Source organism: Durio zibethinus, chromosome 20, assembly GCF_047325235.1.
Source record: "Durio zibethinus cultivar Kanyao isolate XHJ-2024 chromosome 20, ASM4732523v1, whole genome shotgun sequence".
In the NCBI taxonomy this organism is placed as follows: domain Eukaryota; kingdom Viridiplantae; phylum Streptophyta; class Magnoliopsida; order Malvales; family Malvaceae; genus Durio; species Durio zibethinus.
In genome coordinates, this window is record NC_143181.1 from 5437525 (window position 1) to 5457733 (window position 20209).

The 20209-nt window shown below is 33.3% G+C and overlaps 1 protein-coding gene across 3 annotated transcripts; it reads right to left on the reverse strand.

The window, feature by feature from the left end:
• Positions 1-3142: 3142 nt before the first annotated feature.
• On the reverse strand, positions 3143-19443 carry LOC111315640 (protein transport protein SEC24 C-like). 3 transcript variants are annotated; one of them, XM_022917530.2, is made up of 25 exons: positions 19268-19443; positions 18187-19133; positions 15779-16015; positions 15517-15591; positions 15273-15371; positions 15052-15163; positions 14465-14592; positions 13765-13884; positions 12290-12370; positions 11395-11472; positions 11160-11252; positions 10515-10569; positions 10314-10390; positions 9432-9503; positions 9194-9277; positions 7915-8034; positions 7727-7795; positions 6586-6663; positions 6322-6460; positions 5862-6026; positions 5505-5650; positions 5255-5434; positions 4477-4565; positions 4323-4354; positions 3143-3900 (listed from the first exon to the last, which is right to left on the reverse strand). In XM_022917530.2, exons 2-25 carry the CDS (start codon positions 19054-19056, stop codon positions 3794-3796), a joined length of 3306 nt encoding a protein of 1101 aa, XP_022773265.1. In that variant the 5' UTR covers positions 19057-19133; positions 19268-19443; the 3' UTR covers positions 3143-3793. The 3 variants fall into 3 exon arrangements, with proteins under 3 accessions (XP_022773265.1, XP_022773266.1, XP_022773267.1); XM_022917531.2 differs by lacking the exon at positions 15517-15591; XM_022917532.2 differs by lacking the exons at positions 15517-15591; positions 15779-16015.
• Between the last annotated feature and the right edge of the window lie 766 nt (positions 19444-20209).

A 20209-nucleotide genomic window follows, 5' to 3' on the forward strand; every position in this document is an offset into this window, starting at 1 on the left:
GTAAGGTTCTAGAAATGGGAAGTGGTTTGGTGTACATCAATTGCAGGTTCTAGAAATGGGTAGTGGTTTGGTGTACATCAATGGCTTGGGCTTGGGCTGGATCAAGCTCGATTGATATTTGTAAATGTGAAGTTTGGGTTCCGAAAAAGATTTTTTAAAATATTATATTATTATATAATATTAAATTAATGTAATTTAATTTTCAATCAAAATCATAAAGCTATTCTACTTAATTTAACACTAACTAATATGTAAGCCCTTATTTCATTATAAGATTTATAATATTTTATCTATCACATACTGAGAAAGATTTTTAAGAAAAATTAAAACTGCAATTGAATAATAAAAATATTTTTTATTTTTATTTTTTAAAAACGACTTTTATTTTTTATTTTCTAAAATTATAGTTGTTATAATGCATGACAGGCTCTTTTTCAGGCCATCTCCAAACGGGCACAAAGAAAAGCTTCAACGTTTTTTGGTGTTTAACAAAATCAGCTCTTAAATTACAGTATATGCAACTGCCCACACCTGATTTCAGCACTTGCCTCACCTGTTGCTCTAATCCACTCACACTATTGTTTGAAGGTTTTGTGTTGGGTTTTGTGGTTTCGCCTTTTATTGATGAAAATGAAGAATTGAGGGGTTGAGGAACGTCCATATATGCTAAGTTCCGGATGCTTCTGTGCTTGGCATAAAGATTTTGGACAGTATAAGGTTCTAGAAATGGCATAAAGATTTTGGGAAGTGTAAGGTTCTAGAAATGGGTAGTGATTTGGTGTATATCGATGGTTTGGGTTTGGGTCGGATCGAGCTCGATTGATATTTGCAAATGTGAAGTTTGAGTCGCTAAAAGGATTTTTTAAAATATTATATTATTATATAATATTAAATTAATGCAATTTAATTTTTAATCTTAATCGTAAAGCTATTCTACTTAATTTATCATTAACCAGTATGCAGGCCCGTGCTTAATTATGGGAGTTAAATATTTTACCTATCACATATTAATAAAGATTTTTTAGAGAAATTAAAGCTGCGATTGGGTAATAAAAAAATCTACAATTTTTTATAAAAACAAACAACATTAAATATATAAAGATAAAATTTAATAAAATTAAAAACAATAGGTTAGATATAATATTAAATTAAAATATAATAATAAATGGACCAAAATTTCAAAAAATTAAGATTTTCTTTTATGACATTGTTGCTTGAAATTTTTTTCTCTTATTTTGATATTTAATTCTCTCACTTTTTATTTATTTTGTTTGAACTCAATAATTTCAAAGTTCATAAAAATAATATCACATTTCAAAATGAGACTTGAAAAATACATATGGGTGAGATTTAACTATGGATTCACAAATACCATGAGAAATGTGGTCTTTGAATTATATTCAAAAATTATGTATCGAAAGCAAAGGTTATGATTTTTATTAGGAACATAAATGATATATTAATATTCATAAGTTATTTAAGTTTGATTCGAATAAAATTTGAATTCAATTCAATTATTATTAAATCAAATTAGAATTTGAATAGCTCGACTCATCGATCGAGTCAAATTTAAATATTTTTATACTCGATTCGTGTAGCTCACGAGCTTCATCGAGTTTTCATATTTAAATATATTTTTATTATTTTAATTAATAAAATATCTCAAACTTGAGTTCGAGTTCCAACATAAATAATTAAACTTTTGTCGAATATAAAAATTAAACTTATTTTTACATATTAATTGAGTCTAATCAAATGAATTCGAGTAGTTTAATTTTTATCTCGTGTTACGCGTAAGCTAAAAAAATAAAACTTGATCAAGTTTGAGCCGAGTTTTGAGTTTTGAATTTCGAATTGAATTCAAACTTAAATTTAATATTGTATCGACTTAAACTCTATCAATTACACTCATAATTTTTATTAATTTTTTAATTATATTTTTTTATATCAAAACGTGATCTTTACTAACTATTCACATGAGAAATCTTTCACATACTTTTCCCTCATTCGGTTAAGGCCAAAAATAAATATTTCTCTTTTTTTTTTCAAATATTTTTAGAAAACAAAAAAAAATTAAAAAGAAAAAAAAATAAAATCATGAAGCTGTCACGTGACACTCTAAATAAAAAATCTTTCTATATTTTTAAAATTTATTTTAGGATTACAAATAAATGATTGGTTCAATTGATTATGCTCGTTTTTCTCGATAAAGAGGCCTTAAGTTCAAATCTTGTTGATGATCATTTGTTAAAATCATTTCAAACGCACTACCTAATAATTACAATACATCTTATCTTAACTTAAGAGACTAAACTATGTTATTGATATCACGAAGTATTGAGGAAAATTATCACCTCAAAAAACTAGAGCACCATTTAAAACTTAAAAAATGAAGTTACTAAATCAACATCGTAATACCAAAACACAATACCTCATACAAATTAAAATTCCCTAAACTCCTTATTCCACACATCAAAATAGAAGATTCTCACCAAGTGCCCTCTCCCCAAGGGAAAATACTTAGTTAAGTCACTAAAACGACAACGGAAAGCAAAAGTAGATGATGAATCAATCTCTTGGAAGATGGACAAGATAAGTTCTGATATAAGTAAAGCTTTGCAGTTGTTACAATCCATGAGTATGAATGAAGAAAAGCTTGAGCACACTCCATTTTTGGCCACATTGCAAATCTGATTTACCTTCAAGGTGATGATGAAAATGTTGCTGGCAACGTACGTTAATTGCTAGCATACGAATTTACCAGCATCACAAAAACGTTCTTTAACACAAACAATTAACTTCAAGGAATAATGCTACTCAGTTGAAGCAATTCATACTTTTTTGTCCATTATTTTGATTTTACAAAATAAATCCTAACGTGAGGATAATAGTAGAAATTATGAATATTGAAATTTAAACTCTCAACTTGATAAATATTATTTTTTTAAAATAACTATACGAACCAATAAATTATTCTCTTGAGTTATTTTTCCGCTACTTTTCAATACCGAAAGTTTAACACAAAACTTCAACACTGAAAGCTTACATAAAACATGTCTTTCTTCCTAGAATACCTCGTACGAATGAACTAGGGTGTACAATTTGACCATCCCAGTTCCAAATCAGGTTTCAAATGCAAACATAGAATAAAGCACGCAGCAAGCTATAGATGGTTATGCTAACATACAAAATTCCGTTTAAACGGTTTTTCACTTTCTTTTGGGGTCAGGCATCATTTTTTTACAAATCTAGAAACCATAGCCAAATGACTATAGACGGAGAGACACAAACAAGAATACGATATGATATCTACTCTCTTACATAGATTCTGTTTATCCATTTTCACCACTCTTTTTCAGGTGAATGTTTAGTCTTGCATAAAAATGAGGGGCAAACAAAAAATAAAACAAAATAACAGGGATACACTCCGAGAGTCAGGTAACAAAAATCTGAACATATGTTTATTACTTAAAAGTAAACTCACCCCTGTAATATCAAGTTCCTCTCTTTAGCAAAACTCAGCCGAAATTTCTGTTCTGGAACTAAATAATTGATTGAGCTCCTCCAAGTGCATCAGAAAATGTTGGATGATCATAACTTGTGAATCAAACTGAAGAAGCATAAAACACTGATAAAACTCACTCAGAATTGCCGCTCAATATGTACAAGAAACTCGGACTAGGAGGCCACTCAGATTCTTGTCATCTGACTCGTAACTTTTTGCATTGTGCTCCATTGCAATCCCAAATAAAAATCTGATACCTGAGAGCTGAACTTGGGAAACTTGAAACTATCATGACATTTTCATTTGGATTTGTCGATGAATATGTACAAGAAACTCAACATAAGAGGGTCCACTTGCATTCTTGTCTTCTACCATGCATGAGAAGAAAAGCAGTCCTGAAAATGTAACAATTACATCATGAGAATGTCATAATATAGTTGCCTCTTTTTCTAAAATAAAAATCATAACAAAATTATTCTGACAATAAGAAATCTGCAAGCATAGAAGCAAATAGTGCAAAAGCTATTTGCTTCATTGTCACAAAAACAAAGCAAACATTTTTGGACACCCAGAAAACACCTAGTCTCCCTCTCCAATTACATAGAATGAGAAAACTTTAAATGAATGAAGCACGTTGAGAGGATTTTGGAGTAGGTGTGAATTATACAAAAAGGAAAGTGGAGAACAAAACAAAAAAAAAAAAAAAAAAAAAAGAAAGAAAAAGGACTATGTAAGAGAAATCCATGGCTAATTAGGTTAAATATTCCACACAGGTTCTTTATCAAGCAGTACCATAGTTTGTATTCTAGTCACTCACCTGATGGATCCCCCTTCTTGCACAGTTTCAAGCTGCAAAAGAATATAAAGATAAAATGCATTAAACAGATAAATCTACTCCATTTTTTTATGAAAGAGATTGAATAAACCTTTCTTTTAGGAAAAGAATAACACCAAAGAACCATTAATCATACCGAAGGTAAGAACATCTTTGGCGCCGAATAACATTTACTACATCGTTGAACTTCTTTGATAATGGATTGTCATATTGCTGCATCACAAACTGGACATGCAGAAATGTTGCAAAAAGGGCATAAGTGTCTTTACAAGGTAGATGAAAGGGTCAAAACACAGAATAAAGCTGAAAATATACATTATGAACATAGACACCACAAATTAATGTTCCCATCCTTTTCAATAGTTTTCCTTTTCTTTTTCCTTTCCCACCTTTTCTTTCTGACATATTACAGGAGACAACCCTAATCCAGTAATCTTGAAACTTGAATCCAAGGAACTCATTTCAATGTCATACCATTCAGTCATCAAGAACAACACATTTCAAGACTCTTCTCATCCAATCCAACCACTTACTCCATAAATCACCAAGGGGAATTCATATTATTAAATGGAAGGAAAAGAAAACCGAGCATTTAGACAAAATATCATCATACACGGAGTGTAAGAGCTATTTTGAACCAAAACATTGATGTGGTCAATTTAATATATGATGGGCAAGTTGATTTAAGTATTTAAATAGTGAATTCATTTTTTAAAAAAATAGGGTAATGAAATATCCTAAATTTGCTCATATTGCAGCAAATACAAAACCTACTAGTCTGGAAAAACACTTTCAGGTGTTCAATGCTTTATGTGTGATTATGTTCACAATTCACAAGTTGTTTCTTATAAATTAAACAGTTAATTAGGATTTTAATAGACATACACACTCCAAAAGGAATTAAAACAAAATACCTGAGTGGGGACCTCATCCACTGAGGTAAATCCAAAAAGTTGTTGCAAGACACTTGAATCCACTGAGCTCCCAAAATATATTAAAGCATCCTCACCATTCTCAAGAAGATAAATTCCATCATCACTGACATGTTCACTAGAAAGTGGGATTATAGGAGGAAGAACAGACTCATCCCCGTCCTGTCCAACAAGCAGAAAATTCCGTTAGCATTGAAACACTCTGGACTGTAAGCCAACTAGAAATTTTTACCTTTGAAATAAGGTTGTGGACGGCAAACATCCTGGAATAAACCAGTGGGACTGCCAAAGGAGTAGAAAGGTAGGAAACATAATTGAACCAGAAGGAACGATCATCTATTCTGCCGTCATTTCGCAACCCTGTACTCTTGATTAACGCTGTAAGAAAAAAAATTATCACCAATGAAAAATATTTCAATTTTTTCTTAAGATGACCCAATTTCTGCCACAATATTTGCCAAAATGGAAGAGAATATGAAGTTTGAAGATGGAGGTTAGCTCAAAATAATAATAAAGGAAGAGGATAAGATATGGAATAATCTAGAAACTAGGAATCAGGTAGATAATTAGCAACAAGAACCGTATATACCAAGGGTGTATAGAGGAAGAAGCTTGAGAGCCTCAGGAAGAATAAGCTGTCCAGATGATGATACTGTGGCGCAAAATTTACGATAAGAAAGCAGAATGTTGATGCACAGATTTGTCACTTGCTCCCTCACTTGCATGAGCGGGCTTGTAGGAATTTCAATGGCAGCTGCAGTCAAAGTAAATTAGAAAAAAACAATACATGGTCAGTATTCTAGCATATCAAATTAACGATACTGGGAAGAAAATTGCAAGAAAATTATTCAGATAAAATAACCAAATAAACCCTCATCCATAAGGAAAGGATCAATCATTATTTGAAAAACAATGCGGAAGAGCATGAGGCAGAGCAAACATGTGATGAGAGGGAAAAGAACGACTAACAGAACCAATTAACATGCACAACCAATTCACCAAATAGGGAAAAGAAAGTAAAGAAAGATGTAAAATGCAGACTCAAATACCTTGCTTTAAGAAACACGCAAATTGAGCATCCAAGTCAGCTGAGCGAAACAAATTACTCAGCATATTTGTGCATGGCAAGGATAGGTTTGTGACTCGAATTCTTCTTTGGCCATAAACAGTGGTATAGAGAAGCGCACACTGGAAAGTAAAAGCCAGAATATTATAGAAGCATCAGAATTCAGAACTCTCAACCTCTCGATGCTAACAAATAAATGTAAGAAGCATGATGGACGATAAAAATTCAGACACCATTAGGTTAGTACCTGAAAAGCACATTCAGAACCATCTTGTAATTTGTCATCATGCTTTAAGGTTACTAATATACATTTGTCACAGTCAATCTGCATAACAGAGGATTGGTCATGAGTGAAACATATTGATATAGATAAAAAACTCAAAATCTGCTCAGGCAAAAGTTAACCATGTAAATAAGCCCTCATAGCAGTAATACATGTAAAATGTCTTTCAAGAATATTATATATATATATATATATATATATAAAAGAAGCAAAGTTACCAAATTCATGAGCTAAATTATTATGTCAGACAAAAGCACAAAATAACATAAATGGCAGGAGACAAGTGTTGAATAAAATATCTCATTATGGAATCAGTTATATGATACTAAATATGAAAACTAGATCAAAATCTCTGAAGATAAGCATTGCTATACCAGTATGTAGATCTGATGCTTAATTTTTCTTTAAGTAACCATGTTACACACATGCAACACCTAAAAGTGGACATCAATTATGAAGATATAACTCTTTAATCAGAAGGAAAACCTAAGGGAAATTAGAACATATCCCTATCCGCCACATAGCCATGCATGAAAATATCTCAAGTCCAACAAAGCAAACCAACTACCCGGAAGCAGTTATACATCTCATTCAATAAGTCATCATTCATCTCCATAGGTCATTTATAGCGCAATTATAAGATTGACTTAAATCACAACTATGAGAAAATATAAAATATTTTCACTTAATAATTCAAGAGTCATTGATTGGATTTCAAACTCCTGGGAGAATGTAACCAATATTAATAAATTCTTCAACACATCAATCTACAAAAGAAAACAATATTCACCAGACTCGCAAAATTATATCCCAGATGTTTAATCTAGCATAGTTTCTAACTCTTTCTTCCCTTTTTTTCCCTTTCTTTTTACTTTTACTTAGGATTTGCTAATCATTGTTGTTCAAAGCAAAACATTGAGTAGTAAATAATCACCATTGTGAAACTTATATTTTCCTAAGGTTAACCAAACAGTGCCAGCATTTATGGTTGACACTTTTCAATCATGCTTTAAGTCATGAACTTATCAAAATAATTCGTGGTACAGAAGATAAAAGACATTAATGAGAAATATAAGACCAAGTATTTTTCAAAACGAGAACAAACCCCAGGTAGGTCAATGTCAGTTGGAATGCGTTTGCAAAAGTTTCCAGAGTAATCTTGAACTTGAATACCCTACAAGTATTTAAGGGGAGGAAAATGATTGAAATAGGGTTAAATTGCCATCATAATGTGATGAAGTCAATTATCAATATTTCACTAATAAAACGGAGCAAAACATCAGAAAACATTACCTGGCTGCATCTCACACGCATGACAGCCTCAAAACCTTGGGGCCTAGTGATGTTCCATCTAAGGTCATTGTAGAGCTTTGCAGAATCAGATACAGCAGAGAAGGGGTAATAATAATACACCTGGAATTTAGAGAAAATGCGTGTTTGAAATGTGAGTCTTCCACTCAAGAAATAACTCTGTAGTCCTGATACCGAAGACCTCTTACAAAGAAGTTCAACAAGTACAGATTTGATGGTGAATGATAAAGACATCAATATAGAGTCAGGCTCTCAAGTTTCACCAAAGCATACATCACGTGAGTTATTTTGTTGAGTTAGCACTGTGATAAGGACAGTGAACAAGTAGGTGGAGGATGACAACAACAAGATCACTATGACAAGGTAATGCAGTTTATCAAAAAAATGGAGAATTAAGTAAGGTAACTTTTTATCTAACAAAGAAAGGAAGTTGTCACTCATCCATCATTTTTTTTTTAATATTTACTGTTCAGATGCACCTCATCCATGGTTTAGCACAGTTTAACCTTGGAAACTGAAGCATATAATGGAACTCAGCAGGCTACATATATAATAATTTGGAAGTGGTTGTGCAGATTCCACAAGTTAGGAATCCAAAAGAAAAGTGTAGAATCATCAGAAAACCAAGCCTCTTCTCACTTAAGAAACAAACTTGAATTGATAACCAGATCTAAAGTACTAAGAGGTCCCAATAGGCACCGACATAAAAAGAAATATTGATGTGCCATGCAATAGAAAATTTTAAAGCACCCAGCCTACAAGCAAGGTTTGCAACCTAGTGCACTTTGCAAACTTCAAAATGTGTTTTTTCAACATGCTGGCTTCCTTAAAACTAATTAATGATGAATGCGAATTTGAGCATAGCTGCACGCTTGAGCTCACAATAGGTACTTTGGTGGATGGATTACTAGTAATAGAAAATGTACTCCCTCCATTTACATTATTATATTGTTTCACATTTTAAAGCAAATTGGTCTCAACATTTTTATTAAAACATTTTATATTTTAAGTCAAAAGAATTATTCTGAAAAGCTTGAAGAGGAGGGTGTACATGAAAATTTTCAATTTAAAGTTAGAGAAACTTAAAATTTAAATTGAGAGAACAGCACAGGTGGAACTTCAATGTGAAGTAGAGAGTATAACAAACAACTTCTACTTCACCATTTCAATTTGAGTTAAGCATGGGTAGTAGAAGATAACAATTTGTATTAAATTATCAGGCAGTGATACAGGAAAAAATAAGATAAATATTAGTTAATACCTGGCCTCCAGTTGTTCTTGGGATGACAGAGATGGAAGCAATGTCTATATAAGTCTGAGTAGTGACAAATATATCAACACAGACCTGCCATGTGTTGCAATATAAAGAGCATGCTCAAAAAATTCAGTCATAGCCTGAGATTATATAACCAGTATGAATTTCAATAAGCATTCGTCAGGCAAATTGTTTTATCACATTACAATGATATCAAGCAGAAAAGAAATTACTTAAGGTCTACCTGAAACTCAGCAAACTCAATTGCCATTGTCTTGAGAACTTTGTCCGCTGGTTGCAGTAACTTATGAGCCTCCTGATCAAACAGAAATGAAAAAATTTTAAAACAGAAGCACAATGCCATCCATTGAATAAAAATAGTTCCTGCTTTGGTTACAAATATTATTAAATTCATTATACAAACAAATGTATCACTGTAGGTTCAATATGAAAAGCAGAAAAATAAGAGACTAATAATTGAAATGCTGATAGGTAGAAGGTAAATTCATTTAATGAATAGTATGGATGAAATTTTTTTTTCTTCTTTGTCTCAGAAGGGGACGGACACACAGCCACTGTCAAGTGAAAGTCATAACTCCACCACAAAAATGGTTATATGAGATAAATCAAGTATAATCCATAAGCACTCCCAAAATGGCCTAAACACCTACCAACTATATAGAAAAAATACAAAAAATAAAAGCCGAGTCAGTTGCCTTGCAACAATATCACTTTTTGGTTAGGAAAAGTGGAACATGAGACAAGCATGATATTAAAAGAAGATTATCAATATCTTCATCTAGAAGAACAGGGAAGCATTTCTACTAATAAATCAGAAAACAGATTCATCAGGTTTATAATAAATCAAATTTCATGTAGTAACTACCCCAATCTTCTGAAAAACATGAAAGAATCAATCTGTAAATGCTAAACAGTAAACAGATAAAGCAGGTTTCAGTGATCAGATGTAACAGTTATAACTCAGACATCAGACAAACAAACAGAAGGTTCCACATTTCAGCTGTAATTGTGATGGGATAACCACATCTCCATCTAAAAAAAATTTGCTGCACTATAATTCAAGTAAAAACAGACATGGAGGAAACAATTTCAAAAATATGCAAACCTTTTCACCAGCAGAGATGTTAGTTCTCCCTTCAGCCTCCCTAGAAGAAAGGGCACCAATGCCAACTGATGGCAAGACTGTCAGACAGAAATTATACGTTCATTAGAGATGGTAGTAAATGATATAGTAACTTCTATGGTATAAGAACCATATGATACACATGTCAAAACATGCAAATGTTGTATGGATATATGAGCTTGCCTGACTGAAATACTAGAAGCTTCCCCCCAGTACTTTTCATGGCCAAGAATGCAGCCTGAAATATAAACAGAATAGTGAGATATCAACATCTACACTTTAAACATACAGGAATTGATATACATCCTAAATTATCACCAAGCATTATTAACTTTATAGATAAAAATAAAAGTCTTATTTTGATCAGTCCAACACCTTTCTCCATCAAGTATAACCAGCGGCCAAAACCCCAAAACCTCAAAGCAAGCTAAAGTTAACAATCATAATTTGTTTAAGAAGCATAAGTTAAGTTTCTTGCCTTTTAAACATTGAACTAAACCCCCTTTGTTAGATATTCATAACTATAAACCAATGTATTTTCTTACCTTGAAAAAAGATTAACCTATCACAAAAACCCTGTGGTTCTAGATGCTATTGAATAGTAGATGTTATTTAACTTGCTATAGAATTTGGAAAGCATATGCATATGGAATTGCCGTCTGGGCTAGCTCAGGTGGTAGGATCATTGGGAAGTGGATAGACTGTATGGATCATAGGTTAGAGCCCTGGTGATCTCTTCTAGAATTCAAAAAAGATCCCATTAATGATTGAAATCAACAAAGCAAAGAATTGCTTTGTTAATTTATAATATAACCTTGTATGGCTTACCTTGATTGCAGCACCAAAACATGACTCAGAAGTTTTACTACTCTGAAACATAGTTGGGATATTTTCAAGCAGTAGCTCTAAATGCTGGCGGCACTGAACCCTCGGAACAAAAAACAACCAAAGTCAGCAGAAAGTATTTGGGAAATCTCAAATACAACATCATAGCATCAACCGCTGTTAAATTAACAATTTGCAAGTTTCAACAGATATAAAATAAAATCCCATAAGAACTAACCTCGGAAAGCTGAACAATAACATCTGTCTGAAGAGGGGTATAGACATCTTGTATGTCAGGAACGATAAGCATCAATGGCTGCAAATTTAAGACATCAAAATCAGCTTAGGCACTTTTTGAAGAGGTTTTTCAGTAGATTAAATCAGAGAAAAAGATAATATAAAATAAGATTCAAAGAGTTTTTAGTAATCAATAAAAATTATGAAACTGACACATATACATTCCTTTGTATATTCCTCCTCAAGAACTACAAAGGTTGAATCAATCCTTCTTACAGCAACCCCCTACCCTTCCCCAAGAAATGTGGACGCACAAACATACAAGAGACACTATAGACAGCATGTTTCTTTCTATCCCCCCCCCCCCAACAGGGGACTTGAGATGATAAGCAGCAAGCAAAGTTACTGAATACTGACTATTACCTTCATGTTCTTTGATATCAAAATGAATAAACATGATTTCCACAACTTAACCACCTTTCTTTTATATTTATATGCTACTTAAACCAGTCTGAGTTTGATCCTCCATTGATCACTCATCAACTAAATCTCACTTAAACACATAAGAAAACCATCCAAACTGCAAGATGCAGCACAAAACCATATTTCTGCCATCCAGTGTCACCAAATTCAAGCTTTGAGCATGCACCACCAGCCAATGTGTTCAATTTAACATAATATCAGCAATGCCACTACTAGCAAAAAGAAATTCTTGATACCTCTTAAAAATGTTAGAATATTCTAGACATAATTATTGCCAAATTGACTTCTCTTTCTCAAATATAAAGCATCCCACATGCTGATACCAATCAAAAACTCTTCTACCCAGCACCATAGTAGCCAGAAAGGGGGGAATGTAGGATCAAATGAAGGGAACACTTGCAACTAATATTAACCTGTTGTAGCGCCCGTTTTAAATTATAAAAATGGATTGTTGAGTCAAATGTTGCTATTCCCACCAGAGTTCGAAGACCTTCCTGCAATAAGCAATTAACACATTAACCAACTGAATTTCCATTGCCTTGTACGAGTGTTAAGTAAAAAATCATGGGACAGAACGGAAAAAGAAAAATGCAAGACCATGTATCAACCTCCAATCCAAATAACTGTGACAGGCATCCAACTACTGAGGACAAAAAAGAAGTAGAAGACTTGCATTATCTTTAACAATGAATTTCAAAGGACAATTAGCCATGCATGACATGCAACCATCATAGCTTGTTACGGCTAAAATCATACAATGCTATGAGATACTACCACATGCTATGGAAATACTCAAGAAGATTTCCAAAACCAAGTTCAACAATATTCTCTAGAAACAAATAATGGAAACTGATCACTTCTGTTCTATCACAACCAAAAATAAGCACATTGAAAGCCCATGTTGTGATTCTCTTGATGATCTTTTCACCTAAGTCATTGGAAAAAAAAAAACTCATTTGAAATACAGGAACAAACAATAACAATCAATAACCCATATTAGCTTTTCAACCAAACATACACATCCACAATGAAGCTTAAAACCCTCAATTGCAAACACCCAAACTGACTCAAAGGTTCATGTGGAGACATTGACAGTTCACAACGTTTATTTTTTACTACAACAAGAATTTACCATTTCATCTTTTTTCTTTAATGCAAAAACAACTTACTTTCAAGAGAACAAAGAAATGCAATACGCACACAATGTTGCACCAAGAAACTGACTGAAAGGTTCATGTGGAGCCATTGCCACTTCACAGCCTCTATTTTGTTACAACAACAAGAATTTACGGTTCAACTTTTTCTTCAATACACAAACAACTTATATTCCAGAGAACAAAGAAATGCAATACACATTACATATACAAAATTGCATCAACAGTAACTTTAGAACCTCATATCAGAACTAAGAAAAACTAAAAATTGGACCAGGGGGAGATGCGCATTTTATGACTAACTTGCAACTAAGGAAAGATACACCTCAGTTCTTATTTTTCTAGTTGTGATCAAGAACTTAGCATGAAAATGCTTACATAAAAACAAAGCTTATGATAAATCACTCACGCAATGATAACAAGAATATGGCTCACACTCATTGTGTGCTCTAATAATGGAAACAAACAGCACAGAAGCCCATCTCTTTAGAATTAAACAGGCAACAGTTTCGGCACACAAATTTGATAAAATAATTTAAAATCTTTTGCAATTAATCATTAAAGAAAAATAATAGATCAAAACGCGAAGCATGATCTACTCATTATAATTTGCACATCTGCTGACATAATGCAGGGAGAACTACAAGGGCAAAAGGAAAGAAACAACCAGATCAATAAATTACAACAAGAAAGAACCAAACACCATCCATTCAAGAAATTGATATGAAACTCACAGGAAGATCAGAAATAACTTGATTAATTGCACTGCAAGCTGCAGCAGTGGCACCTGTCCGTACGGCATTCATAGATACATCAATTAGGAAAAAGTACACTGCTGGCATTGGATCACGGACCTGGAAATGAGAAATTCAGTGCAAAAGAATGAATTATCCTCCAACCCAATTAAAAAAAAAAAACTAAACACCATTGATGAAAGAAGAAAAAGAAACCAATTTGAAAACCCTGACCACAATAATTTCACACAATTAAACAATACCAAATGCTAGCATGATTTTTTGGCTGTTTAGATTCTTCTTTTTAATCTCTTTCATTTTTTGGCTCATCTTAATCTTTGGGATATTACCCCTGGAATGCAGGATCAGTCAAAATTGTCGAGGAAAGATCCACTATCTCTAGTCCTTACAAAAGTATGGCACTTGATCAGGTAGACAAGAGGCACAAGATATGTCTACCTGCTGGGAAGTAGTTTGACATTGAGTTGAGTAGGGTACAGGCATATCATCCTCGTTATGCTTTAATCAAATGTTTAGGAATCACCTTATTCATATATGATCTAAAGATGTCCACAAGCATCTTACAATTACTACTAAAGCATTTAATAATAAAATAAAAAAAGACAGAGATATGGCTACAGTTAAATAAAGTAAAAATTTACAAGTTAATCAATTTACAAATTTATAAATTTTAACAAACCATGTACTCTTTCGAAGCAACAAATTCAACTGTTCCTCTACACAGCTCAGGCCTCTCATCAGCATCTCTACGCCTGCCATCAGGGCCTAGGTTGCAATGGTAGTCACGAGGAGTATCATCCGTAAAACCTGCAAGAAAATAGCACAATCAGGGACATTGCCACCTTACTACATTACAGAAACAGTCAGAGAGCAGAAATAGACAAGATTAACATCTGTGATCATGATATTTATCCAGGACATAAGTGGCATTTTTTGTGTGAAAAGAGGAAATGTTAATTTTATCCAGCAATCCAAGAATAGAAGCATAGATAGGTATACTAACGAACCTATAGGTGACAACAGAGATACTTGGATATTATTATTACATTTCAATCTAAATGGTAGTTCAAACAGCTTAGAGCTACCCAATAATAATTAGGATCAATCCACTGTTTAGATCCCAAAGTGTAAGCACAGCTGATCAATGAAGTTTCTACAGCAATGAAACACAAATAGAACAGAAAATGCTATGAACATAAGCATATATTAAAAGCCACAAGATATAGCCAAATGTATGAGATGAACACAAAGATAATTGATACCGACCACATAAATTGCAGATAAACTTCCTTCCCTGATCGACAAACTTCATGAAAGGATTTATGTAAACTTTGCAACGAGAACATCGTACAGGACCACTTTCCCCAAAATCCACAACCTATGGTAAGAGATGTTCACAATATGATGAGTAGATGCAATTTTCAAAATCCATTGAGGACCTGACAGATTGTATAGCAAGCTATAAGAACAAGTTGATCAGGCATTACTTGAATAGGATCCTCTGATGGATGAGGAAGGGCCATAGGTTGGACCAACAAAGCCAACTGCATCGCCGAGGTTGTCAAAAGGTCAGCTGTGCATGGGATCTGTTATATGGATAGAAAAATAAACAAGTACAGAAAACATCAGCATGCATACTGATTGTGAAATTGCAGTGCAAACTTTATTGAAGTATACGCAATTACAAAGTACCAAAAAAGGCCAAAATTAATTTATATAGTTTGTTATGACCTGATTGATGGTGCATCTTATAAAACGTGGACTACAATTCCCGGTGTCTCTGACAATGTAATCGCTTGTAGCAGGCTTCAATGATTACAAGTGATCAGGAGAAGAAACATAAATCAAAATGCAGCTATATAACAAATCTGTCATTGCAATATGCATACAGGCAAAACTTAAATGAAGATCCAAAGGAATAGCCAAATTAGCAAATTCCAGAGTGAAATAAGTAAGTTTCTTTCCAGTCTTCGGAAATGATCAGAGACTATACCGGGGGAGGATTTGCTGAGTTGCCTTGGCGAGTTTCATACACGATTGGTGAGGAACTTGGTATGGGCCTTGGAATTTGATTAGGATCAATCTTCGATGGTCCAGACAGAGGTGCTCCAGGTTGGCCCATGGCAGGTGGAATAGTAGTCATAGCTTGATTTGGTAGTTGGTGTGGCATTCCAAACATTCTTGGAGGTTGTGCTTGTGTAGAGCCAGGAATAAGAGGAGGTTGGGTTCCCTAAAGCAATTTAAAACATTCAGAATCCAAATTATTATTGGAAGCGAACGAAATGCAAACGCCACTTAAACCAAACTACACAATCCTATACTTAGAATTTTCAGCACCTCATAAAACGCCTTAAAATGGTTTCTAGTTCGAACATAACTTTACCAACTTGACTCAGAGGCTTGAAAATATCCATTAAGACCAAAATCTGCCAAGCAAACCGATCAATTCAACCTAATAAAATTCAATAACCAACTTCTAATTGATTTTTGTTTGCCTGCAAATGTTATGAGGATGGACAGGAACAGAATTACTAATTTTTGCACTGCTCTATAACTTTCTGCACAAGTTAACTTTCAGCAATTGACTATGGGATCTAATATTCTATTCATGCATGTCAATACTCAAGCCAATCCAATATATATATGAAGCTTCAATGACTAAACTATCTTTTATTTATAAAATTGAATGGTTGAAATGTTGAAAATAATAAAACAACTAAACATATTCAATCAACTGGAAACTTGGCAAATGTTGTCAACGTTGATGGAATAATTAACCCAACAGTTGACTAAATGAAATCTGAATTGTACAAAAAAGACAGTGGGGCATTAAAAATCATCAAATCTTACACCATTGATACATACAAAGGTACACACAAGAAAGGCCTGTGAATTTTGTTTCAAACTGGGTATCAACTGATGCCTAACAAAGTTTTAGTCTAGCAATAGGGGCAACCACATAAGAGTGGTGTGGTGAAATGTAATTGCATTTGGGGTACTGGATAGGCCAAATCAATGGTAGCACCATCGAAGCCAAATTACATGGCAAACCTACTGCTCCTATAAAAACTAATCGATGGGAATGAAAGATACTTCTCTTTAAATAACACAATAAAGTAGGTGTTTTTTTATCTTCCAAATGTAAAGCACCAAACAACAGATGATCAAAAACCCATATGAGCAATATAACAATTAATATCTTCAGAAAAGCAGAGATGGTGATGTTACTAATGGCTCCACGAAAACATTTAATTATACGACCTATCATTTTTGCATTAATAAGCCAAACATGCCATCTTGTTACTTTCCATTCAATAAATCATGCAAAGCCCTAGGGGTTTGACATCCTTAACTTTAACATTAAAACAAAAAAGTTTGAATAACATAGTAAACTGTAAAGCAATTTTCAAGGCAAGCATGATTTGATTATAAAAAAGGCAAACCACATTCTCAATTTCATTTTTTTCCATTATAGGTTTACAAAAATCTTTCTTCATTTCTCAATTCCCTTTCTTTTTTTTTTTTAAATTAATGAAGCATGCAATGGAAGGGAAGCGGACAAAGGAGGAGTGGAACCCTATCTCTATTTGAAAAAAAATAAATAAATAAATAAAAGGAAGGGGAGCAATTTGAAGGGATATGTGTCCCTTCCAAACCCTATTTTTCTTAAACCCTTCAAATTGGGAGGATTGAGAGGGCAAGAATTCCATAAAAAAAGCTTTATCATGGTAACAAAAATTAAAATTTCTTTTAACCTATAAATGGCTTAATTTTACAAAATAGAATGATTTTCCTTTTCCACTCTTTAACCAAGCAAAATTTGTAACATAGCCTTTCTTTCCTTTCCCTCTTTCTTTTTAAGCAATCCAAACAAGAAAAATTATTCATTTCATTTCCCTCTTCCCCTCTCCCTCCGTTTCCTTTCCTTTCCTTTCCTCCCCCTCCTAGATCCCAAACACTGTATTAGTAAATTCTGATAGTAAGGTGCCAACTCAAACACAGTATCTGCATACAAGCATTAGATTTTTTTTCTGTTCAACTTACAATTTGGGGGAAAGGTGGAACAGATCCAAGTTCTTTGATATAGAAGATACTTGTACTAACCATTGGACTAAACATCCATGTTATTAATGCAATTTAAGGTAAATACTATAGTATAGAACTTAAATTTCTAAACTGTCATTCACAGCTATCAAATAATGCCAAAAACTCCATATCAACATCAAAAAGGTGCACCTAAAAGTCCCAGTTACTAAATTGCCTAAAGAAAAGGAAGACAATCAAAAACTTTCTACGCCAAATGCATTTTGCTAAAAGACCAGAACAAAATCAATGATAGATTCCAATTGATTATAGTTCTTGAACTTGAAAGCATGATATTGTAAAGATTTTAGTGCTAACCTGTTGAGGTTGCATAGGCCATGTCTGTGGTCCATAAGGAGAACCTGGAGGTGGCGGTCTAGCCTGAGGCACAGCTGAAAATGGTGATGCTGAAGGCACTGGTGAAGCTGATGTGGAACTAACAGCCGAACTTCCCAAAACCGAACGCATGGTTGGAGCCTGAGCAGGAGCCCTAGCTGACATCATAGTTGGTGGAGTTTGAAAAGGAGGTTGTGAAATACTTGCAGCAGGAGGAAAGCGGGGTGCACCAGTTAAAGCTCCTGAACTAATCGCAGGTGGCCCATTACTCAAAAGACCACCAGGCGCACTTGACGCGGGCACAGCTGGAACACCAGTCAAAGGTGAAGATGACACAAAAGGACTTGGGCGAGCACCTGTTGGTGGTGGTGCAACTCCAACACTAGGTATACCTGAAGATGGGAAAGTACTAGAAGGTAGAACAGCACCACCTGTTGAAGAAGACAAAGAAGCAGGAGGAGGCCTAGACCCAAAAGGAGACGGGTAACCAACAGGTGGACCAACGGGTCTCCCTGGGGATACACTTGCAGGTAACGTAGATTGTGGTGGCCCAGTAGGAGGCACTGCAGGTCTTCCCACCAAACCAGGCGACGGGCCAGGCCGTGACATTGGCGGTGAGGCAACAGGGAATCCAGCAGATACTGCAGATTGAGGGAAGGGTGGTTGTTGACCAAAAGGGGAAGGCCTAGGACCATAATTGGGCATTGAAAGTGGCCGATTTAGGTTCAAATTCTGCATATTATCGGCTAAGGAATTGGGATTGGTTTGATAATTAGGATTAAAATTAGGTGGTGTTGGTTGCCGTGCATTGGCGCCTGGCCTAGGTGCCCCTGGAGGCACAGGAGCTGCCATAACTTAATCAAAGCAAATTCTAATCCCTCTTTCAATATCCTTTTTGTCTATATACTTTACAACAACACGATCAAAATCTACACATACCCAAAAAATATTCTATTAAAAATTCTACAATAAAGACGATCGAAATTAACATTAAAAAGAAAACTAAAATCGAATGAAATAAAAATCAAAAGATAGAAGTAAAAAAAAAAAAAAAATTAAGTACCTGAGATCGGAAAGAAAAGCAAAGGTCGGATCTGTTAAGGAAATATGTAAGTTTCGATCTGAAGGATCGTGATCATGGAGTAGGGTTTTAGAAAGAGAGATCGGAAAAATTAGGGTTTTTTAAGGAAATAGGGTTCGATCGGACTTGGTATTTAGGAAAAGGATCGGAGAAGAAATGAATGAGAAAGCAGGGGCGGGTATTTTAACGTTGGAAATAACGAAACAAAAACTGTAAATATGACAAGTGTAAAAATAAAAAAAACTAAAATAAAATTTATCGTATCTTATTGTCTTAAAAAATACTACGTTGGTTTGCGAATTTTGGATTCTAGTGAGATTTTCAAAAAAGTGTAATATCTTAGTTATTTTTATTTTTAAAATATCCGTTGTTCAATTCATTTTTTACGTTGAAGTGAATTCATGCATATTAATTTTTGCATAATTATTATAATTTTTTTAACATATAATAATAATTTTTTATTTTATTTTATTAATAATAAATATTTAAACTATAAACAAAATTTTAGCAATAAAAATTATATATTTTATTTAATTTTTTTTATTTATAAAATATCATCAAGGCATTTGACATTTTTTTAAGTAACAAAAATTAATAAAAAAAATTGTTAGAAAAATATCAATTAAAAATATTCTTTTAATTTATTTATAAAAAAATTATTTAAAATATTTTTGTATAAAAAAACTTTTTAAATAAATTTTAATTAAAAAATTTATTTAAAGAGTTTTTTTATATAAAAATATCTTAAATAATCTCTTTATAAATAATAAAAACGTCTTAAATAATTTTTTTATTTTTTTCATATTATGATCATTTAATAATTATTCTTTAATTTATAAAAAAATTATTTAAAAAGTTTCTATATATAATCATTTTATGCAAATATTAATATTAAACCTTAAACTTTAAGTTCTAAAACTTACT